Source organism: Oncorhynchus mykiss, chromosome 17 (assembly GCF_013265735.2).
Source record: "Oncorhynchus mykiss isolate Arlee chromosome 17, USDA_OmykA_1.1, whole genome shotgun sequence".
Lineage (NCBI taxonomy): Eukaryota > Metazoa > Chordata > Actinopteri > Salmoniformes > Salmonidae > Oncorhynchus > Oncorhynchus mykiss.
In genome coordinates, this window is record NC_048581.1 from 6,820,881 (window position 1) to 6,846,442 (window position 25,562).

Below are 25,562 nucleotides of genomic sequence, written 5' to 3' on the forward strand. Positions count from 1 at the left end.
CTCAGTACTCTCTTGAATAAACTCTGCTGTCTGATTTTAAGACTGGGGCTCTGTCTATCATTATAGAATAAGGGAATTACAATTCCTTATGAATTGACAGTGTTTAATTTTAATTGGGTATTAAAACAGAGAGCAATTTAATTCCTTCAACAAATAACCCTCATATCTGAGTTAACTTGGAGTCACGTGATGATATGTTGTGTGGTCCTCCCTCTAAAACTTGGAAAACCATGTTGTTTATTAGGCTACAGATGAAATAAGTTATGAACTTCACAGGGTGGTGAAACTACATGTGATGAGCTTGATGCTCCATTCCAATACATTTTGAGGGTCTTAATCTGGTGACATGATGACCGATGCTTGGTTGCCATTTGACAAATAAAATAATTGCTCTCACCCATGATAATCTCATCAATCGGGTAATGTTTATTCAACCAGTGGGAGGTTTGTAATTGCCCCCAGGAAAGTCGAAAGAGGAACTCTTCATTGAGACAATGATAAACAGCAATCTGTGGGAGAGTTGTGGTGGATATTATAAAATAAGGATCTGCTGGAGTCCAAGTCAAACCAAGATTCTTTATTTCTGAGGTCAAATCAAATGAAATTTTATTTGTCACATACACATGGTTAGCAGATGTTAGTGCGAGTGTAGCGAAATGCTTGTGCTTCTAGTTCCGACAATGCAGTAATAACCAACAAGTAATCTAGCTAACAATTCCAAAACTACTACCTTATAGACACAAGTGTAAGGGGATATGCACATAAAGATATATGAATGAGTGATGGTACAGAGCGGCATAGGCAAGATACAGTAGATGGTATTGAGTGCAGTATATACATATGAGATGAGTATGTAAACAAAGTGGCATAGTTAAAGTGGCTAGTGATACATGTATTACATAAAGATGCAGTAGATGATATAGAGTACAGTATATACGTATACATATGAGATGAATAATGTAGGGTATGTAAACCTTATATTAGGTAGCCTTGTTTAAAGTGGCTAGTGATATATTTTACATCATTTCCCATCAATTCCCATTATTAAAGTGGCTGGAGTTGAGTCAGTGTGTTGGCAGCAGCCACTCAATGTTAGTGGTGGCTGTTTAACAGTCTGATGGCCTTGAGATAAAAGCTGTTTTTCAGTCTCTCGGTCCCAGCTTTGATGCACCTGTACTGACCTCGCCTTCTGGATGATAGCGGGGTGAACAGGCAGTGGCTCGGGTGGTTGTTGTCCTTGATGATCTTTATGGCCTTCCTGTGACATCGGGTGGTGTAGGTGTCTTGGAGGGCAGGTAGTTTGCCCCCGGTGATGCGTTGTGCAGACCTCACTACCCTCTGGAGAGCCTTACGGTTGTGGGCGGAGCAGTTGCCGTACCAGGCGGTGATACAGCCCGACAGGATGCTCTCGATTGTGCATCTGTAGAAGTTTGTGAGTGCTTTTGGTGACAGGCCGAATTTCTTCAGCCTCTTGAGGTTGAAGAGGCGCTGCTGCGCCTTCTTCATGATGCTGTCTGTGTGGGTGGACCAATTCAGTTTGTCTGTGATGTGTATGCCGAGGAACATAAAACTTACTACCCTCTCCACTACTGTTCCATCGATGTGGATAGGGGGGTGTTCCCCCTGCTGTTTCCTGAAGTCCACAATCATCTCCTTGGTTTTGTAGGTCAAATATATGTTTGAGTATACCCTGTACCATTTAATTTCATATGGTAAAGACAGGTAAACACATTGTCAGTCAACAATATAAGACAATGGGAGCACTGTGTATGTTCTCTGATGAATTTTAAGCCAATGTGATGTGAAATATCAATATACACGCTAAGAGAAGTAATTTCTCTCTCCGGTGTGGATTCTCTAATGACGTTTAAATGACTGTTATGAGTACTATGTTTTCCCACAGTCTGAGCTTTTCTAAGCCTTCTCCTCTGTGTGCAGTCTAATGTGTTCTTTCAGGCTTCCTAAATGGGCAAAAGCTTTGCACCCTGGGAGGAGTGGTAAGGCTTCTGCCCTGTGTGTATTCTCTCATGTCGTTTCAGTGTCCCTGAATTGTTGAAACACTTTCCACAATGGGAGCAGTGGTAAGGCTTTTCCCCTGTGTGTATTCTCTCATGTTGTTTCAGGTATCCTATCTGGCTGAAAAACTTTCCACATTGGGAGCAGTGGTAAGGCTTCTCTCCTGTGTGTATTCTCTCATGCCGTTTCAGCTTTCCTGAATGGTTGAAACGCTTTCCACACTGGGAGCAGTGGTAAGGCTTCTCTCCCGTGTGTATTCTCTCGTGTTGTTTCAGCTCCCCCGACTGGTTGAAACACTTTCCACATTGGGAGCAGTGGTAAGGCTTCTCTCCTGTGTGTATTCTCTCATGCCGATTCAGCTTCCCTGAATGGTTGAAACGCTTTCACACTGGGAGCAGTGGTAAGGCTTCTCCCCTGTGTGTATTCTCTCGTGTTGGTTCAGGAATGCTTTCCGGCTGAAACTCTTTCCACACTGGGAGCAGTGGTAAGGCTTCTCTCCTGTGTGTATTCTCTCATGTAGTTTCAGGTGTCCTCTCTGGTTGAAACCCTTTCCACACTGGTAGCAGTGGTAAGGCTTCTCCCCTGTGTGTATTCTCTCATGCTGTTTCAGCACCTCCAAATGGACGAAACACTTTCCACAATGGGAGCAGTGGTAAGGCTTCTCTCCTGTGTGTATTCTCTCATGTAGTTTCAGCTCCCCCGACTGGTTGAAACACTTTCCACATTGGGAGCAGTGGTAAGGCTTCTCTCCTGTGTGTATTCTCTCATGAGCTTTCAGGTTTGCTTTCCGGTTGAAACTCTTTCCACACTGGGAGCAGTGGTAAGGCTTCTCTCCTGTGTGTATTCTCTCATGTTTCAGGTTTACTCTCTGGTTGAAACACTTTCCACATTGGGAGCAGTGGTAAGGCTTCTCTCCTGTGTGTATTCTCTCATGTTGTTTCAGCTCCCCCGACTGGTTGAAACACTTTCCACATTGGGAGCAGTGGTAAGGCTTCTCTCCTGTGTGTATTCTCTCATGAGCTTTCAGGTGTGCTTCCTGGTGAAAACTCTTTCCACACTGGGAGCAGAGGTAAGGCTTCTCCCCTGTGTGCATTTTCTCATGTTGTTTCAGGTCCCATAACCGGTTACAACTCTTTCCACAGTGGGAGCAGTGGTGTCGTCTTGCTAGTTTGGACGTCCCTGGCTCTGGTTCCTCCGAGTCTGGCCTTTCTCCTGCCAAAGACAGTGTTATTTTTAAATAGAGACCCGAATGAAACCACATGATAAAACAACCTTGCTACGAGGGTAAATCCTAAATCAGATCTCTCAATAACCCGAGGCCAGTTTTAAAAATCTTAGTGTGATTTTAAAACAAATGTAGAGCTTCCTGGTAATTACTGATATGTTTACATTACTTATTTTATTCATCCTGTTTTAAAAGTCAGAACACAAAAACCTGGACAGTTCTAGAACACCGAAGACACAGACGTCGCTGGATTCCAATTGAACAGGTGGTTCTAAATATATAACATGCATAGCTGTATGATACAGAATGTGACCTACACACTTCCTTAAACATAAAATAACTAAAGAAGTCATTTTGTGTGGAAGTCCAAAACTTGTTTTTACGTCGAAGATACAAAGAACATCAGTAACATCTCCCCGTTGTTGAAAGGGTTCGACACATTGCTCGACCAATTTCTTATTTATACATTCACAGATTTTCAACATTTTGATTATCGCTGATGTCATATTTTGGGTAAATGTTCCTAAAACTGATAGTAACAACAAAAAACAAAAATATAAACGCAACATGTAAAGTGTTGGATGTTTCATGAGCATCACTGTTAGTCAACATTTATTCTTTGCCAAGATAATCCATCCACCTGACAGGTGTGGCATATCAAGAAGCTGATTGAACAGCTTGCTTATTACACAGGTGCACCTTGTGCTGGGGATAATAAAAGGCTACTCGAAAATGTGCAGTTTGTTCACACAACAATGCCACAGGTCTCTGAGGGAGCGGGCAATTGGCATGTTGATTGCAGGAATGTCCACTGGAGCTGTTAGGAAATGTAATGTACAGTACCAGTCAAAAGGTTGGACTTACCTACTCATTCAAGGGTTTTTCTTTATTTTTACTATTTTCTACATTGTAGAATAATAAAGACATCAAAATGATTAAAAAACACATGGAATCATGTAGTAACCACAAGTGTTAAATCAAAATATATATTTTATTCTTCAAAAGTTGCCACCCTTGCTTTCTCTCAACCAGCTTCACCTGGAATCCTTTTCCAACAGTCTTGTAGGCATTCCCACATATGTTGAGAACTTGTAGGCCGCTTTCCCTTCACCTCTGCGATCCAACTCATCCCAAACCATCTTGATTTGGTTGAGGTCGGGGGATTGTGTAGGCCAGGTCATCTGATGCAGCACTCCATCACTCTTCTACTTAATCAAATAGCTCTTACACAACCTGGAAGTGTGTTGGGTCATTGTCCTGTTGAAAAACAAATGACAGTGGGACTAAGCCCAAACCAGATGGGATGGCATATAGCTGTAGAATGCTGTGGAAGCCATGCTGGTTAAGTGTGACGAATAAATAAATCACTGACATTGTCAATAGCAAAGCACCCGCACACCATCACATCTCCTCCTCCATGCTTCACGGTGGGAACCACACATGCGGAGATAAACTGTTCATCTACTCCTCGTCTCACAAAGACATGACGCTCGGATCCAAAAATCTCAAATTTGGACTCATCAGACCCAAGGACAGATATCCACCGGTCTAATGTCCATTGCTCGTGTTTCTTGGCCCAAGCAAGTCTCTTCTTCTTATTGGTGTCCTTTAGTAGTGGTTTCCTTGCAGCAATTCGACCATGAAGGCCTGATTCACGCAGTCTCCTCTGAACCGATGATGTTGAGATGTGTCTCTTGCTTGAACTTTGTGAAGCATTTATTTGGGTTGCAATTTCTAAGTCTGGTAACTCTAATGAACTTATGCATCAGAAGTAACTCTGGGTCTTCCATTCTTGTGGTGGTCCTTAAAGTAATGATGGACTGTTGCTTCTCTTTGCTTATTTGAGCTGTTCTTGACATAATATGGACTTCACCTTTTACCCAATAGGGCTATCTTCTGTATACCCCCATACCTTGTCACAACACAACTGATTGGCTCAAACACATTAAAACCTGTTATGGCACATTAACTCTTGAAACTAGGGGGCACTATTTTAATTTATGGAAAAATAACGTTCCCAAAGTAAACGGGCTATTTCTCAGGACCAGGTGCTAGAATATGCATATAATTGACAGCTTAGGATAGAAAACACTCAATATTGTCTGTGAATATAACAGAACTGATATTGCAGGCGAAAGCCTGAGAAAAATCCAATCAGGAAGTGACTCTTATTTTGAAGCCTCTGCATTCCTATGCATCCCTATTTACCATTGAAAGGGATATCAACCAGATTCCTTTTTATATGGCTTCCCTAATGTGTCTTCAGTCACTAGACATAGTTTCAGGCTTTTATTTTGAAAAATGAGCGTGAACGACAACATTGCGTCAGTGGTCAGGTGGTGGCTCTCAGAGTGATTTGTGCGTAATAGACAAAGGCGGCCATTGATATATTATCGAATAGATATTTGAAAAACACCTTGAGGATTGATTATAAAAAACATTTGCCATGTTTCTGTCGATATTATGGATCTAATTTGGAGTTTTTTTTCGGCGTTGTCGTGATCACAACTTCCGGTGGATTTCTCAACAAAACGTGAAGAATAAACGGAGGTATTTTGGCTATAAAAAATAATCTTTATGGAACAAAATTAACATTTGCTGTCTAACTGGGAGTCTCGCGAGTGAAAACATCCGAAGCTCAAAGGTAAACGATTTAATTGGATTGCTTTTCTGATTTTCGTGACCAAGCTCCCTGCTGCTAGCTGGACATAATGCTATGCTAGGCTATCGATAAACTTACACAAATGCTTGTCTTGCTTTGGCTGTAAAGCATAATTTCAAAATCTGAGATGACAGGGTGATTAACAAAAGGCTAAGCTGTGTTTCACTATATTTCACTTGTGATTTCATGAATATGAATATTTTCTAGTAAGAATGTTTGTCTGTTGCGTTATGCTAATTAGTGTAGTTGATGACAATTCTCCCGGAAACGGGAGGAGTAGTTCCAAAAGGTTAAAACACATTAAAACCTGCTAGTGGAACGTTGACAACATCCGGTGAAATTGCAGAGTGCAAAATATTTATTTATTTGAACTTTAACTTTCATACATTCACAAGTGCAAAGCTTAACTTCTTGTTAATCTAGCCACCGTGTCAGATTTCAGAAAGGCTTTGCGGCAAAAGCAAACCATGCGATTATCTGAGGACAGCACCCCATCAAACAAACACACAACAATCATATTTCAACCCGCCAGGCGCGACACAAACCTCAGAAATAATGATATAATTCGTGCCTTACCTTTGAAGAGCTTCTTCTGTTGGCACTCCAATATGTCCCATAAACATCACAAATGGTCCTTTTGTTCGATTAATTCCGTTGTTATATTTCCAAAATGTCCATTTATTTGTTGCATTTGATTAAAAAAAACACTGGTTCCAACTCACCCAGCATGACTACAAAATATCTAATAAGTTACCTGTAAACGCTGTCCAAACATTTCAAACAACTTTCCTAATCTAACTTTAGGTATTTTAAAACATAAATAATCGAGAAAATTTAAGATGGGATAAACTGTGTTCAATACCGGATAAAAACAACGTGAAGCGCGTGACCTGGAGTGCGCATCAAAACATTAGAGAGCACTAGGCTGGACCCTCGTTCTGAATAGCCGAACTTCTTCATTTCTCTAAAGAAAAACATCAACCAATTTCTAAAGACTGTTGACATCTAGTGGAAGCAATAGGAACTGCAACCAAGTGCCACACAAAACCATTTGAAAACAGAGTCACCTCAACAACAAAAAGTTCCTCCTGGATGGTTTGTCCACGGGGTTTCACCTGCCAAATAAGTTATGTTAAACTCACAGACATTATTTTTACAGTTTTAGAAACTTTAGAGTGTTTTCTATCCAAACCTACCAATTATATGCATATCCTAGCTTCTGGGCCTGAGTAGCAGGTAGTTTACTTTGGGAACGCTTTTCATCCGGACGTGAAAATACTGCCCCCTATCCCAAACAGGTTATAGGGAAAGAAATTCCACAACTTAACTTCTAAAAAGGCAATTAATTGAAATTCATTCCCGGTGACTACCTCATGATGCTACAGTCCTCCTTTAAGACTCCATAATGTTTCATCATTAGATGCTACAGTCCTCCTTTAAGACTCCATAATGTTTCATCATTAGATGCTACAGTCCTCCTTTAATACTCCATAATGTTTCATCATTAGATGCTACAGTCCTCCTTTAAGACTCCATAATGTTTCATCATTAGGTGTTACAGTCCTCCTTTAAGACTCCATAATGTTTCATCATTAGATGTTACAGTCCTCCTTTAAGACCCCATAATGTTTCATCATTAGATGCTACAGTCCTCCTTTAAGACTCCATAATGTTTCATCATTAGATGCTACAGTCCTCCTTTAAGACTCCATAATGTTTCATCATTAGATGCTACAGTCCTCCTTTAAGACTCCATAATGTTTCATCATTAGCTGCTACAGTCCTCCTTTCAGACTCCATAATGTTTAGAATGTGTCTGGAAGCGCTACTCTATCTATTCTACTCTCATCCTTTCGGTTTTAATAATATTTAATAATAATAATAATAATAATGTTATAATAGGTAATAACTAACTTTAATAACTAGGGTTAATACCTGCCTGGCGCCCCAACAAAATCTTCATATTTACCCCCCTCTAACAATACCGCTACAGAATTAGCGTAGTAGGCCATGTAACTTAAGGTAATCAGAAATATGTATTCCTTGCCACCCATTCTGAAACTAACTGCAGCTCTATGTTAAGTGTTGCAGTCATTTCAGTCGCTGTAGTAGCTGACGGGTACAGTGTTGAGTCATCCGCATACATAGACTCACTGGCTTTACTCAAATGTCATTGGCATGTTGTTGGTAAAGATTGAAAAAAGTGAGTGCCAAACAGCTGCCCTGGGGAATTCCTGATTCAAACTTGATTTTGTTGTACAGGCTTCCATTAAAGAACACTCTTTGTGTTCCGTTAGACAGGTAGCTCTGGGGCGGCAGGTAGCCTAGTGGTTAGAGCGGTAGGCCAGTAACCGAAAGATTGCTGGATCGAATCCCCGAGTTGACAAGGTAAAACTCTGTCGTTCTGCCCCTGAACAAGGCAGTCCTAGGCCATCATTGAAAAAAATAATTTGTTCTTAACTGACTTGCCTAGTTAAATAAAGGTTACATTTTCAAAGAAAAACTCTTTATCCACAATATAGCAGGGGGTGTAAAGCCATTTTTATCATCAATTTCGCTCATTTGTAAGTGCTGTGCTTGTTGAATGAACTTCCCTATAAGCTAAAAGTCTATATTTGTTTAATGTAAAATAGCATTGTATCTGGTCAAACACCATTTTTTAGGGTCGGTAACAGGCTGATTGGTCGGCTATTTAAGCCAGTAAAGGGAGCTTTACTATTCTTGGGTAGTGGAATGACTTTAGCTTCCCTCCAGGCCTGAGGGTACACACTTTCTAGTAGACTTAAATTAAAGACAAGGCAAATAGGAATGGCAATATCGGCCGCTATTATCCTCAATTTTCCATCCACATTGTCAGACACCAGTGACTTGGTAGGTTGAATGATAACCTGAACAAGGTTGCCGGCACTGGTTACAGTTTGAAGCTTTCGTTTGAGTGGGCAGCCTGATCACAGTTTTCCTCCAGTATTAGTTAATTAATGACCAAAGTCTTGAGTTTAGTTTGCCTGTTCTACAGTCTTTTAAAGATAGGGGTGTTGACTGCGACAGGCAATGTAACATCCATAATGTTTTAAGGAAAAGTTTTTGTAAAACAAGCACCTTACATTGGATCATCTTGAAACTTTCTCTCCAAAGCTACCTTTCATCAAGGTTTTATATGGTCTATTGTTTCCTCTCTTTTCATTGGCAGAATCCTTTTTCAGTGTTATGATATTCATAACATCCACTCTATCTTCCTGTCAACTAACAGAACTCTGCTGGTTATCCTGGTAACAGATACCGGTGGGCAGATCTATTGTATTTGTTCAAACTAAACTACAGCACTTACTTTGATGAGTCAAATCTGATCCTTTCTTCTCTTCTCCTCCTCTCACAGTTCCACTCAGCCCCATTTTTTTCCTGCAGTCCACCAGCAGCACAGACAACCTCTTCATACCCAGCAGTAAGGTGCTACCGGGAGAGGCACGACGCGGGGACTCCGGGAGGGAGGAAGGGCTAGCATTGTCCTAGTAACCATAAAGAGGGGACACAGACACATGTCATTATGTGCTTTACAGAAACCCAGCCCAGACCCAGATAGAGCAAGCTGTATGCTAGACCAGACCAAGCTGTATGCTAGACCAGATCAAGCTGTATGCTAGACCAAACCAAGCTGTATGCTAGACCAGACCAAGCTGTACCATCTGGTGTTCTGATCTGGAGAGACTCTTCTCTGCCTCGTCAGCATCAGGATGTTGTTGAGGCTCCCCAGAGGATCCACCATAGTCATGTCTCTCTCCTGTGTGAACGAGAACATCAAAATGAGTAGTAAACTCCCTTTGATATTTTAAGTAGAACATATGCTTCAATATTGAATTTTAAAAGCCTGTTATACTAGATGAGGGGAACTTTAATATAGACAACATGGAGAATGCAATACATCTAATTGAAAAGTCCCTAAAATATATGAACCAATGGCAGATTGACCCTTTAACAATTGATATAGTACTGAACAACATATTCAAGTGTAGAACTTCAGTAGAATGCCCCTTAAAAACCACACATTAGTTCAACAACTGCATAGTTAGTGCTCCTGTTTTTAAGACAGTACTCACTGATGGTAATCGGATATTCTGTCTCCTCCTCTTTCACTCCCAAAACGTCTTCCTCCTTCACCTTTATTGAGACAGCATCCTCTTCCTCTCTAAAAGGTTCATCTTCTTCCTTCACTATAACAGTCTCCTCTTCCTCCTTTTTCATTCTAAAAGGTTCTTTCACTATAACAGCATCTTCTTCTTTCACTATAACAGTCTCCTCTTCCTCCTTTTTCATTCGGAAATGTTTTTCCACTATAACAGCATCCTCTTCCTTCACTATAACAGTCTCCTCTTCCTCCTTTTTCATTCTAAAAGGTTCTTTCTCTTCTTTCACTGTAACCTCTTCTTCAATGTTCATTGCCAGAGCTTCTTTCTGCAAACAGCAGACCTCCTCTTCTATAGCAGGGGATGAGTACTTTAATGAACTCATGGTCAGGGATGTTCGCTAGCTCGTTAGCATTAGCGAATAGCCTAGTGCTAGGCTCAGCATCAATCTTTAACAAGTTTGCAAATTAGGTTACAGTTAACCAGTTAATACGTCAACAGAACTGTGTTTAAAACACTGAGATTAGATAATGATTATTAAGATGGTCTAAATCGTCAATCTTTCACTTTTATGTTGGCTAGCAAGCTACCGAGGTGGTTGAAAGAGTAGCCGCGTTGTTGTTCCTGAAGAAGCGTCCGTCCAGTCCATTATACGTCACGGAAGAATCATCACCTGAAAGACGCTCATCGCCGTCTGCTGTCTGGAGTGGGTAACGCAGTTTGGAAACAATACACTACACTACACTTTTGTATTGGAAAGATATCTAAAAAGGATTAAACTTTTTTACATGTTTTATCATTTTTATTTTTATGAAAATCACTGAGGAGGGTCCTCCCCTTCCTCCTCTCAGGAGCCTCCACTTCCTCCTCTGAGGAGCCTTCCCTTTCTCCTCTGAGGAAGCTCCCCTTCCTCCTCTCAGGAGCGTCCCCTTCCTCCTCTGAGGAGCCTCCCCTGCACCCAAAGGACATCCAGCCAACTTGTGTGGGAAGCATTGGAGTCAACATGGGCCAGCATCCCTGTGGAAAGCTTTCGACACCTTGTAGAGTCCATGCCCCGACGAATTGAGGCTTATCTGAGGGAGAAAGAGGAGGGTCCAACTTCATATTAGGAAGGTGTTCGAAATGTTTGGTATAATCAGTGGATATATCTGCCATTTAGCAGACACTTTTATCTAAAGGGATTTGCAGTCATGTTTGCAAACAATTAACATATGGATGGTCCCAGGAATCAAACCCACTACCCTGGTTTAACAAGCACTATACTCCACCAACTGAGCTACAGGACCACAAGGAATGATCAAGGAATGACGCAGATAAACACACACAGCCTGAGTTTCAAAAATATAATTGTATCAAAGACCGTAACATTGAAACTGCATATTTAGTTACAATCAAATATTATTTGTCACATGCGCTGAATACAACAGGTGTAGATCTTAACGTGAAATGCTTACTGACAAGCCCTTAACCAACAACGTAGATAAGAAAAATAAGGGTTGAGAAAATATTCCCAAAATAAAAAGTTTTAAAAAGTAGCTCAGTACCGAGGGGTAGCTCAGGCCTGAGGTACCCCTCGGTCCTGAGCTTCCTTAGTAATGAGGCACCCCTCAGTCCAGGTGGGCCCTTTGTTAGGGTTTTATGTGTTTCGTCTTGTCTAGGGGTTTATTAGATTTATGGGGTTGTGTTCATGTTAGGTGTCTAGGTAAGTCTATGGTTGCCTAGATTGGTTCTCAATCAGAGGATATATATAGAGGAGGTACCAGTACCGAGTCAATGTGGAGACTATATACAGGAGGTACCAGTACAGAGTCAATATACAGGAGGTACCAGTACAGAGTCAATATACAGGAGGTACCAGTACAGAGTCAATGTGGAGACTATATAAAGGGGGTACCAGTACAGAGTCAATGTGGCGACTATATACCGGAGGTACCAGTACAGAGGCAATATACAGGAGGTACCAGTACAGAGTCAATATACAGGAGGTACCAGTACAGAGTCAATGTGGAGACTATATACAGGGGGTACCAGTACAGAGTCAATGTGGAGGCTATATACAGGAGGTACCAGTACAGAGTCAATGTGGAGGCTATATACAGGAGGTACCAGTACAGAGTCAATGTGGAGACTATATACAGGGGGTACCAGTACAGAGTCAATGTGGAGGCTATATACAGGAGGTACCAGTACCGAGTCAATGTGGAGGCTATATACAGGGGGTACCAGTACAGAGTGGAGGCTATACAAGGGATGTTTACATACGCTTAGGTTGGAGTCATTAAAACTCGGTTTTAAACCACTCCACAAACGTCTTGTTGACAAACTATAGTATATGCAAGTATAAACACCATGGGACCACACAGCCGTCATACCGCTCAGGAAGGAGACTTGTTCTGTCTCCTAGAGATCAACATACGTTGGTGCGAAAAGTGCAAACCAGTCCCAGAACAACAGCAAAAGACCTTGTGAAGATGCTGGAGGAAACAGGTACAAAAATATCTATATCCATAGTAAAATGAGTCCTATATCAACATAACCTGAAAGGCCGCTCAGCAAGGAAGAAGCCACTGAAGAAGGACCTTGGTAAGGGATGTATCCTTGTTTTGAATCCCAGCCACCATAGGAGGCCTTTTGCCTTTTGGTTGGCCGCCGTTGTAAATAAGAATTTGTTCTTAACTGACTTGCCAAGTTAAATAAAGGTTCAATAATAAATAAATAAAATATAAATAAAGTACAGAGAGATAATTGATGAAAACCTGCTCCAGAGCACGCAGGACCTCAGACTGGGGCAAAGGTTCACCTTCCAACAGGACAACAACCCTAAGCACACAGACAAAGGACAACGCAGAAGTGGCTTCGGGACAAGTCTCTGAATGTCCTTGTGTGGCCCAGCCAGAGCCTGGACTTGAACCCGATCGAACATCTCTGGAGAGACCTGAAAATAGCTGTGCAGCGACGCTCCCCATCCAACCTGACAGAGGTTGAGAGGATCTGCAGAGAAGAATGGGAAAAAATACAGGTGTGCCAAAGCTTGTTCCTGTTAAGACACCTGGCCAGCTGAGTGCAGGTGGGCTCTCCTGTCAACATGAGGCTCCTGTTGCAGCCCTCAAGGGCACATTGACAGATTTTCCACCTAGTCCTCTCTGGGATTCAAACAAGGGATCTTTCAGTTACTGGCCCAACACTGTTAACCGCTAGGCTACCTGCAGCAGGAGCCCCATGTTGACAGGAGAGCCCACCTGCATTCAGCTGGTCAGGGGCAGTGGTGCTCTGTAAGTAACAAATGTATCACTATCAAAGGGGTGTATTATGACATCATATAGAACTACTCAGACATTCCAAATATCACTTGATTATCAGAGGGGTGAATTATGACATCATATAGAACTACTCAGACATTCCAAATCAGGCTTCATCCACATCATGAAGGTGGATATTGATCCAACCATTTCAAAAGTAATGACTGGGCTGATGGAAACAGGTTATGCCTGAACATTTTTATAAATGGTGACAGACGATATGTTAGTTCGTTTGACATGGTGGGTTGTGTCAGTAAAAACGTTTTAGTGAGAAATGGCGATGGAAACTTCTTTATGTACAAATATTTATATAATAACCATCATGTCTTAGTTAACTTGGAGTCACGTGATGATATGTTGTGTGGTCCTCCCTCTAAAACTTGGAAAACCATGTAGTTTATTAGGCTACAGATGAAATAAGTTATGAACTTCACAGGGTAGTGAAACTACATGTAATGAGCTTGATGCTCCATTCCAATGCATTTTGAGGGTCTTATTCTGGTTGCAATTTGACAAATAAAATAATTGCTCTCATCCATAATAATCTCATCAATCGGGTAACAATGTTTATTCAACCAGTGGGAGCGTTGTAAATGCCCGCAGGAAAGTCGAAAGAGGAACTCTTCATTGAGACAATGATAAACAGCAATCTGTGGGAGAGTTGTGGTGGATATTATAAAATAAGGATCTGCTGGAGTCCAAGTCAAACCAAGATTCTTTATTTCTGAGCTCAGAGAGAATAACAGAGTTACACAGCGCAGTGTAGACAGTCTGAATTCCTGAAGCATTGGGTGATGAGCACATATCTTTATAGTTTCCTGTTCCTGGGCGGGACTTTATTCATACAAGGACACAGGTGCAAATTGGTTTGCAACACAGAATGATACTCCCAAGAACAGGAGCTTATAATAGGACAGTTTCACAAGGTTAGTCACATACTCAGTTATGTGGACACACAAACAATTAACATTTTCCATTACAGAGTCTGAACATTTTCATTTCATTAAATCATCAGTGGGCCAACAATGCAAATGTCAACAATGGAACTAATGCATCACATCCAAATATCACTTGATTATCTGTAGTGCTGGAGGAATGACACACCCAGATAAACACACAGAGTTTTAAAAAAGGACAATTTAAAACAAGGAACCTGATCTCCTTTATATTCAAACTGACAGACTCCATATTCACTTCATGTTTTCTAATAGAAACAAACAAATATATGTTTGAGTATCCCCTGTACCATTTAATTTCATATGGTAAAGACAGGTAAACACATTGTCAGTCAACAATATAAGACAACGGGAGCACTGTGTATGTTCTCTGATGAATTTTAAGTCAATGTGATGTGAAATATCAACATACACGCTAAGAGAAGTCATTTCTCTCTCCTGTGTGAATTCTCTAATGATGTTTAAGTGACTTATGAGTAATATGTTTTCCCACAGTCTGAGCTTTTCTAAGCCTTCTCCTTTGTGTGCAGTCTAATGTGTTCTTTCAGGCTTCCTAAATGGGCAAATGGTTTGCACCCTGGGAGCAGTGGTAAGGCTTCTCTCCTGTGTGTATTCTCATGTTTTTTCAGGTTTCCTCTCTGGTTGAAACGCTTTCCACAATGGGAGCAGTGGTAAGGCTTCTCTCCTGTGTGTATTCTCTCGTGTTGGTTCAGGCATGCTTTCCGGTTGAAACACTTTCCACAATGGGAGCAGTGGTAAGGCTTCTCTCCAGTGTGTATTCTCTCATGCTGTTCCAGCTTCCCTGAATGGCTGAAACACTTTCCACACTGGGAGCAGTGGTAAGGCTTCTCTCCTTTGTGTATTCTCTCATGTTGTTTCAGGTTCCCTAAATCATAAAAACTCTTTCCACACTGGGAGCAGTGGTAAGGCTTCTCTCCTGTGTGTATTCTCTCATGCTGTTTCAGCTTCCCTGACTGGTTGAAACACTTTCCACACTGGGAGCAGTGGTAAGGCTTCTCTCCTGTGTGTATTCTCTCATGCTGTTTCAGCGCCCCCGAGTGGTTGAAACACCTTCCACATTGGGAGCAGTGGTAAGGCTTCTCTCCTGTGTGTATTCTCTCATGTTGTTTCAGCGCCCCCGATTGGTTGAAACACCTTCCACATTGGGAGCAGTGGTAAGGCTTCTCCCCTGTGTGTATTCTCTCATGTTGTTTCAGGTTCCCTAAATTGTAAAAACTCTTTCCACACTGGGAGCAGTGGTAAGGCTTCTCTCCTGTGTGTATTCTCTCGTGTTGTTTCAGGGTTGCTTTTTGGTTGAAACGCTGTCCACACTGGGAGCACTGGTGTCGTCTTGCTGGTTTGGTCATCCCTGGCTCTAGTTCCTCTGAGTCTGGTCTTTCTCCTGCCAAAGATAGTGTTATTTTTAAATAGAGACCCGAATGAAACCACATGATAAAACAACCTTGCTCCGAGGGTAAATCCTAAATCAGATCTCTCAATAACCTGAGGCCAGTTTTGTAGAGCTTCCTGGTAATTACTGCTATGTTTACATTACTTATTTTATTCATCCTGTTTTACAAGTCAGAACACAAATACCTAGACAGTTCTAGGACACTGAAGACACAAACGTCACTGGATTCCAATGAACAGGTGGTTATAAATATATAACTTTCATAGCTGTATGATACATAATGTGACCTACACACTTCCTTAAACATAAAATAACTAAAGTAATTTTGTGTGGAAGTCCAAAACTTGTTTTTACGTCGCAGATACAAAGCACATCAGTAACATCTCCCCGTTGTTGAAAGGGTTCGACACATTGCTGTTTAATTGGACCAATTTCTTATTTAGACATTCACAGATTTTCAACATTTTGATTATCGCTGAGGTCATATTTTGGGTAAAGTAAAAAATAAGGTGAAGTATTTGGGTAAATGTTCCTAAAACTGATAGTAACAACAATAAACAAAAATATAAACGCAACATGTAAAGTGTTGGATGTTTCATGAGCTGAAAAAAAAGATTGCAGAATTTTTTACATCCCTGTTAGTCAACATTTATTCTTTGCCAAGATAATCCATCCACCTAACAGGTGTGGCATATCAAGAAGCTGATTGAACAGCGTGATTGTTACACAGGTGCACCCTGTGCTGGGGGTAATAAAAGGCTACTCGAAAATGTGCAGTTTGGTCACACAACAATGCCACAGATCTCTGAGGGAGCGGGCAATTGGCATGCTGACTGCAGGAATGTCCACTGGAGCTGTTGTCAGGGAATTTAAAGTACAGTACCAGACAAAAGTTTGGACTCACCTACTCATTCAAGGGTTTTTCTTTATTTTTACTATTTTCTACATTGTAGAATAATAAAGACATCAAAATTATTAAAAAACACATGGAATCATGTAGTAACCACAAGTGTTAAATCAAAATATATATTTTATTCTTCAAAAGTTGCCACCCTTGCTTTCTCTCAACCAGCTTCAACTGGAATCCTTTTCCAACAGTCTTGTAGGAGTTCCCATATATGCTGAGAACTTGTAGGCTGCTTTTCCTTCACTCTGCGATCCAACTAATCCCAAATCATCTCGATTTGGGTGAGGTCGAGGCCAGGTCATCTGATGCAGCACTCCTTCTTGGTCAAATAGCTCTTACACAGCCTGGAGGTGTGTTGGGTCATTGTCCTGTTGAAAAACAAATGACAGTGGGACTAAGCCCAAACCAGATGGGATGGCATATCGCTGCAGAATGCTGTGGTAGTCATGCTGGTTAAGTGTGACTTGAATAAATAAATCACTGACATTGTCAATAGCAAAGCACCCACACACCATCACATCTCCTCCTCCATGCTTCACGGTGGGAACCACACATGCGGAGATAATCTGTTCATCTACTCCTCGTCTCACAAAGACATGACGCTCGGAACCAAAAATCTCAAATTTGGACTCATCAAACCCAAGGACAGATATCCACCGGTCTAATGTCCATTGCTCGTGTTTCTTGGCCCAAGCAAGTCTTCTTATTGGTGGGCTTTAGTAGTGGTTTCCTTGCAGCAATTTGTCCATGAAGGCCTGATTCACGCAGTCTCCTCTGAACCGATGATGTTGAGATGTGTATGTTGCTTGAACTTTGTGAAGCATTTATTTGGGCTGCAATTTCTAAGGCTGGTAACTCTGATGAACTTATGCATCAGAAGTAACTCTGGGTCTTCCATTCTTGTGGTGGTCTTTAAAGTAATGATGGACTGTTGCTTCTCTTTGCTTATTTGAGCTGTTCTTGACATAATATGGACTTCGTCTTTAACCCAATAGGGCTATCTTCTGTATACCCCCCTACCTTGTCGCAACACAACTGATTGGCTCAAACACATTAAAACCTGTTATGGCACATTAACTCTTGAAGCTAGGGGGCACTATTTTAATTTATGGAAAAATAACGTTCCCAAAGTAAACGGCTATTTCTCAGGACCAGGTGCTAGAATATGCATATAATTGACAGCTTAGGATAGAAAACACTCTAAAGTTACCAAAACTGTAAAAATATTGTCTGTGAATATAACAGAACTGACATTGCAGGCGAAAGCCTGAGAAAAATCCAATCAGGAAGTGACTCTTATTTTGAAACCTCTGCGTTCCTATAATTCCCTATTGACCATTGAAAGGGATATCAACCATATTCCTTTTTCTATGGCTTCCCTAATGTGTCTACAGTCACTAGACATAGTTTCGTTGTCGCGACCGCAACTTCCGGTGAATTTCTCAACAAAACGTGAAGAATAAACGGAGGTATTTTGGCTATAAAAAATCATCTTTATGGAACAAAATTAACATTTGCTGTCTAACTGGGAGTCTCGTGGGTGAAAACATCTGAAGCTCATCAAAGGTAAACAATTAAATTTGATTGCTTTTCTGATTTTCGTGACCAAGCTCCCTGCTGCTAGCTTGACATAATGCTATGCTAGGCTATCGATAAACTTACACAAATGCTTGTCTTGCTTTGGCTGTAAAGCATAATTTCAAAATCTGAGATGACAGGGTGATTAACAAAAGGCTAAGCTGTGTTTCACTATATTTCACTTGTGATTTCATGAAAATGAATATTTTCTAGTAAGATTTTTTGTCCGTTGCGTTATGCTAATTAGTGTAGTTGATGACAATTCTCCCGGATCCGGGAGGAGTAGTTCCAAAAGGTTAAAACACAATAAAACCTGCTAGCGGAACGTTGACAACATCCTGTGAAATTGCTGAGTGCAAAGTATTTTTTTATTTATTAGAAATATTTAACTTTCATGCATTCACAAGTGCAAAGCTTAACTTCTTGTTAATCTAGCCACCGTGTCAGATTTCAAAAAGGCTTTACGGCAAAAGCGAACCATGCGATTATCTGAGGACAGCACCCCATCAAACAAACACATGACAATCATATTTCAACCCGCCAGGCACGACACAAACCTCAGAAATAACGATATAATTCGTGCCTTACCTTTGAAGAGCTTCTTCTTTTGGCACTCCAATATGTCCCATAAACATCACAAATGGTCCTTTTGTTCGATTAATTCCGTCGTTATATCTCCAAAATGTCCATTTATTTGGCGCGTTTGATTAAAAAAAAAACACTGGTTTCAACTCGCCCAGCATGACTACAAAATATCTAATACGATACCTGTAAATGCTGTCCAAATATTTGAAACAACTTTCCTAATCCAACTTTAGGTATTTTAAAACGTAAATAATCGAGAAAATTTAAGATGGGATAAACTGTGTTCAATACCGGATAAAAACAATGAGAAGCGCGTGACCTGGAGCGCGCATCAAAACATTAGAGAGCACTAGGCTGGACCCTCGTTCTGAATAGCCGAACTTTCTCTAAAGAAAAACATCAACCAATTTCTAAAGACTGTTGACATCTAGTGGAAGCAATAGGAACTGCAACCAAGTGCGACACAAAACCATTTGAAAACAGAGTCACCTCAACAACAAAAAATTCCTCCTGGATGGTTTGTCCTCTGGGTTTCACCTGCCAAATAAGTTATGATATACTCACAGACATTATTTTAACAGTTTTAGAAACTTTAGAGTGTTTTCTATCCAAACCTACCAATTATATGCATATCCTAGCTTCTGGGCAGGTAGCAGGTAGTTTACTTTGGGAACGCTTTTCATCCAGACGTGAAAATACTGCCCCCTATCCCAAACAGGTTATAAGGAAAGAAATTCCACAACTCAACTTCTAAAAAAGGCACACATGTTAATTGAAATGAATTCCCGGTGACTACCTCATGATGCTACAGTCCTCCTTTAAGACTCCATAATGGTTCATCATTAGATGCTACAGTCCTCCTTTAAGACTCCATAATGCTTCATCATTAGATGCTACAGTCCTCTAAGTCTCCACCATGTTTAGAATATGTCTGGAAGCATTACTCTATCTATTCTACTCTCATCCTTTCGGATTTAATAATATTTAATAATAATAATAACAATGTTATAATAGGTAATAACTAACTTTAATAACTAGGGTTAATACCTGCCTGGAGCACCAACAAAATCTTCATATTTACCCCCCACCGCTACAGAATTAGCGTAGTAGGCCATGTAACTTAAGGTGATCAGAAATATTTAGGACTAACTTATTCCTTGCCACCCATTCTCAAACTAACTGCAGCTCTACGTTAAATGTTGCAGTCATTTCAGTCGCTGTAGTAGCTGACGTGTACAGTGTTGAGTCATCCGCATACATAGACACACTGGCTTTACTTAAATGTCACTAGCATGTTGTTGGTAAAGATTGAAAAAAGAAGGTGCCAAACAGCTGCCCTGGGGAATTCCTGATTCTACCTTGATTTTGTTGTACAGGCTTCCATTAAAGAACACTGTGTTCTGTTAGACAGGTGTTGGGGAATAATCAGAATTGGTTGGTAACATAGGTAAGATGTTTTATATTCATCATATGTTTGTAAGTTACTTCTCATCAGAATGTTATTTTTGTATAATACTGTGGCGGGGTTGCAGTATCTGTTCTATGTCAAGACTAAGTTGTTTGGGCCGGAGAGAGGGGAGAGGTCAAGCGTGTATCTCTTGGCTCCACAATGTCTGTGTGCCAGTCAGTGTGTCTCTGTGATCTTGTCAAGATAGGATGGATTTGATATATGCCTGGAGGATTGGTTTATGGTTCTGAGTTTGAGAAAACTATCATGTTTTAGGAGACAAAGCTGAACGATGAATTATGCCGATAATGCTGTGTTATCCTATGCTGTCTCACTAGGGAACACACTTTCTAGTGGGCTTGAATTGAAGATAATGCGAATAGAACTGGCAATATCGGCCGCTATTATCCTCAATCATTTTCCATCCACGTTGTCAGACACCATGCCATTGTTGATTTTTTGACCCAAAATTCAATTGAAGGTGTTCCAAAGCTTTTTACAATCATTCTTCATGTCATTTATCTTTGTTTCATAGTGTAGTTTCTTCTTTTTATTCAGTTTAGTCACATGATTTCTCAATTTGCAATAGGTTTGCCAATCAGTTATTCAGCCAGACCTATATGCCATCTCTTTTGCCTCCCTCTTCATCATACCATTTTTAAATTCCTCATCAATCCACGTGGATTTAACAGTTTTTAGTCATTTTCTTAATGGGTGCTTGCTTATTAGTAACTGGGATAAGCAATTTCATAAACGTGTCTGGTTGCTCGTCATTACACACCACGGACCAACAAATATTGTTTTCATTGTTGGAATCGGCCAAACTTTGAACATGGAGACATTAAAGAAGTGATAGGAAGTGAAAGAGACTGGCTGTTATGTCAGAAGTTAATGGTTCTCTGAAGAAAGACAGGTGGCTTTGGAATGTGTTGGGTGGACGAGAGGAGAGCAAAGTGTGAAACAGGGGAGGCAGACGAACATCTGTGGATTAGATGAAGGAGAGGTTGAGGTCAGGACAGATTCTCATCAGGGAGATAAAGGTCTGGTATCCTGTTACCCTCTAAACTCTCTTCCTGTGGAACCATAAGATGTAAGGATTGGAGAGAAGGAGGAGTGTCTTAAGTGGGATATATATCTGGATGGAACAAATGTTGGGTTGTCTGAATTACAGATGTACAGAACCTTTGGGAATAATTAAACTTGGTTAAAGCTTCTCTAGTGTCCGTGAGTTAATTACTGTGAAAATAAACAACCTAATAACATCAACAACATAGGAATCACCACAAACAATTGTATGACCTCTTATATAGAACATTAGGCCCAGCCTTTTGGAACTTTGGTTGTCCTAGATATGACTACTATATTGTGATCACAACAGCCGATGAATTTGGATACTGCTTTAAAACACATTTCTGCAGCAATAGTAAAGATATGATGAAAATATGTTGATTCAATTTCTGTACTGTTTGTAACTACCCTGGTAGGTTGATTGATAACCTGAACCAGGTTGCAGGCACTGGTTACAGTTTGAAGCAGTAGGCAGCCTGATCACAGCTTTCCTCCAGTATTAGTTAATTAATTAACAGTGTCTTGAGTTTAGTTTGCCTGTTCTACAGTCTAGTAAAGATAGGGGGGTTGACTGGGACAGGCAATGTAACATCCATAATGTTTTGAGAAAACGTTTTTGTAAAACAAGCACCTTACAATGGATCATCTTGAAACTTTCTCTCCAAAGCTGACTTTCATCAAGGTTTTATATGGTCTATTGGTTCCTCTCTAAAGCTAACTTTCATCAAGGTTTTATATGGTCTATTGGTTTCTCTCTTTTCATTGGCAGAATCCTTTTTCAGTGTTATGATATTCATAACATCCATATCCACCAGTCTATCTTCCTGACAACGAACAGAACTCTGCTGGTTGTCGTGGTAACAGATACCAATGAATATATCTATTTATTTGTTCAAACTAAACTACAGCACTTACTTTGAGTCAAATCTGATCCTTTCCTCTCTTCTCCTCCTCCCACAGTTCCACTCAGCCCCATTGTTTTCCTGCAGTCCACCAGCAGCAAGGTGCTAACAGGAGAGGCATGACACGGGGACTCCGAGAGGGTGGAAGGGCTAGCGTTGTCCTGGTAACCATAAAGAGGGGACACAGACGCACATCATTATGGATGCTGATGTCACTGTTGTCATGAAGTGCTCTACAGAAACCCAGCCCAGACCCCAATAGAGAAAGCTGTATGCTAGACCAGACCAAGCTGTATGCTAGACCAGACCAAGCTGTACCATCTGGTGTTCTGATCTGGAGAGACTCTTCTCTTCCTCGTCAGCATCAGGATGTTGTTGAGGCTTCCCAGAGGATCCACGATAGTCATGTGTCTCTCCTGTGTGAATGAGAACATCAAACAGATGGTAAACTTATGACCATCTATTGCAATCATAGAGTCTTACAAGAGGCATGCATATGTCTAAAATGGCCACTTTCATCATGATTTCCTAAAATATTGTTTGTGATGCAAATGTAAAAGGGTCGTTCCACAAAATGGGTGGCCTTTGTTATTTTAAGTAGAAAATATGCACCAATATAGAATTTTAAAAGCCTGTTATACTAGATGAGGGGAACTTCAATATAGGCCACATGGAGAATTCAATACATCTAATTGAAAAGTCCCTAAAATATATGAACCAATGGCAGATTGACCCTTTAACAATTTATATAGTACTGAACAACATATTCAAGTGTAGAACTTCAGTAGAATGCCACTTTAAAACCACACATTAGTTCAACAACGGCATAGTTTGTGACCCTGTTGAAGACAGTACTCACTGGTGTTAATCTGATATTCTGTCTCTTCCTCTTTCACTCCCAAAACGTCTTCCTCCTTCATCTTTATTGAGAAAGCATCATCTTCCTCTCTAAACGGTTCTTTCTCTTCTTTCACTATAACAGCCTCATCTTCCTCCTTTTTCATTCTGAAAGATTCTTTCTCCATACAGCAGACCCCCTCTTCATTAGTAAGGGAGGAGTAGTTTAGTGAGCTCATGGTCAGGGATGTTAGCTAGCTAGCTAGCATTAGCGTCTAGCCTAGTGCTAGGCTCAGTATCAATCTTTAACACGTTTGCAAATTGAACCAGTTGATACGTTAACCGAAAATCGTTTAAAACACTGAGATTAGATAATGTACATTAGCATGGTCTAAAACGTCAATCTTTCAGTTTTATGTTGGCTAGCAAGCTACCGACGTGGTTGAAAGAGTTGGCGCCTTGTTGTTCCTGAAGAAGCGTCCGTCCAGTCCATTATACGTCACGAAAGAAGCATCACCTGAAAGACGCTCGTCGCCATCTGCTGGCTGGAGTGGGTAACGCAGTTTGGAAACAATAGTTACTACACTTTTTGTATTGGAAAGAACGTCATAATTATTTAACAATAAGCTGATATATTTTCTCTTTCGTCATACAACTACTACTTTCCTGTACACAGACGTAAAAGCGTAATATGAATATGTAGATGATGAATAAATACTTCTATGAATAGGAAGTGTGTTTATACACATTTACTCTGTTAATTATTCACAATCGTTTTTGTCTAGATGTGACCACACTCTTCCCTTAAAGCCACGCTCTATAAGATACAAATCATCCTGTAAACAACAGAACAAATGCATCACATGCAAATAGCACTTGATTATCTGTAGTGCTTTACACTGGGTAGACAAAACATTAAGAACAGCTGCTCCTTCCATGACTTAGAAAGACTAGGTGAATCCAGGCTAAAGCTATGATCCTTTACTGATGTCACTAGTTAAATCCACTTCAATCCGTGTAGATGAAGGGGGGAGACAGGTTAAACAAGGATTTTTAAGCCTTGAGACATGAGACATGGATTGTGCATGTGTGCCATTTGGAGAGTTAATGGGGAAGACAAAATATTTAAGTTACTTTGCACGGGGTATGGTAGTAGGTGCCAGGCGCACCGGTTTGTGTCAAGAACTGCAACGCTGCTGGGTTTTTCAGCTCAACAGTTTCCCATGTGTACCAAGAGTGGTCCACCACCGTAACAGTGGAGGTCAGTGCCGTTTAAGATGAGGCAGGACGATTTGTTTTTTCATGAGCATGGCCTTAATTCTATTACAGCATATTGGACGACTGTCATTCATATTTCACTCACCCTGTTCAATGTAACAGCAATAGGTTTAGGTTACTACATGATACTCTAATTGTCCCTGTACCCATCATGAGGTAGCAACCTAGCCTATGAATGAAAGTTTAGAATGTAGGTTCACACAGGTCGAGAGAACATTTTGCGATGACAGACAGTGACACATAGACAGACAGTGACACATTCAATACTGCCTTGCACACTCTCGCCTGCATCTAGCTGAAATAGAGATATCACTGGACAAATTCAGGTATGTTTATCCCCGTTTTGTTCCATTTAAACGTTTGTCAACAGAATCGGCGGAATGAATACACCCCTGATCATGCATAAACACAGTTCACTTTCATTACAGACACGTTGTATTCCTTCTTGCATCTATGTGCTCTCCTCTTATCACCTTCTCCCTTTGTTTCTGTACTTCAATGCACAACACATCAGCTGTATGTCACCAGGGGAAAAAACCTTTCCAAGCCAAACCATTTCATAACTGCTACACACAGCTTACATTGTTGTCAACATATTAGCTAAAATAACATCATAGTCAACAGAGCTAAAATAACTAACTCGTGAGTAAACCTGCTACAATCATGCAGTAACGTTACAGTGTACAGTCAGTAAGCAGTTTAGCACTTACCTTGGCGGGTCCCAGTGGCAATAAATTAGTAAAACCAAAGGCTAGCCTTGACTTGGAAGAGTTCTAGTGTTGTGTTGGATAGTCATAGCCAGCTAGCTAACATAGCATCCCTTTGTTTGAGCCAAGTGTTTGAGTAGGCTAAACTAGATAGCTGCATTTGCTAGCTAAGTAAGTGAAAATGAAAGTGGAAATAAATGACGAAATATCTCTCTCTCGCTTCTCCTTCATTTTGGAATAAAATAATTTGTTCAAAACTGTTCAACTATTGTATTTTTCTCTCTTTTAGTCAACTACTCACCACATGTTATGCACTGCAGTGCTAGCTAGCTGTAGCTTATGCTTTCAGTACTAGATACATTATCTGATCCTTTCATTGGTTGGACATCATGTCAGTTCATGCTGCAAGAGCTCTGATAGGTTGGAGGACGTCCTCCGGAAGTTGTCATAATTACTGTGTAAGTCTATGGAAGGGCTTGAGAACCATGAGCCTCCAAGGTTTTGTATTGAAGTCAATGTACCCAGAGGAGGATGGAGGATGCAAAATAGTATGTTTTAATAAA

At 40.7% G+C, this 25,562-nt stretch overlaps 1 protein-coding gene across 1 annotated transcript; it reads right to left on the reverse strand.

The window, feature by feature from the left end:
• Positions 1–1,737: 1,737 nt before the first annotated feature.
• Positions 1,738–23,540, reverse strand: LOC118940234 (zinc finger protein 345-like). The gene is made up of 6 exons (XM_036948719.1): positions 23,037–23,540; positions 22,496–22,593; positions 22,191–22,338; positions 14,899–15,681; positions 2,396–3,117; positions 1,738–2,312 (listed from the first exon to the last, which is right to left on the reverse strand). Exons 1-6 carry the CDS (start codon positions 23,251–23,253, stop codon positions 1,962–1,964), a joined length of 2,319 nt encoding a protein of 772 aa, XP_036804614.1. The 5' UTR covers positions 23,254–23,540; the 3' UTR covers positions 1,738–1,961.
• Between the last annotated feature and the right edge of the window lie 2,022 nt (positions 23,541–25,562).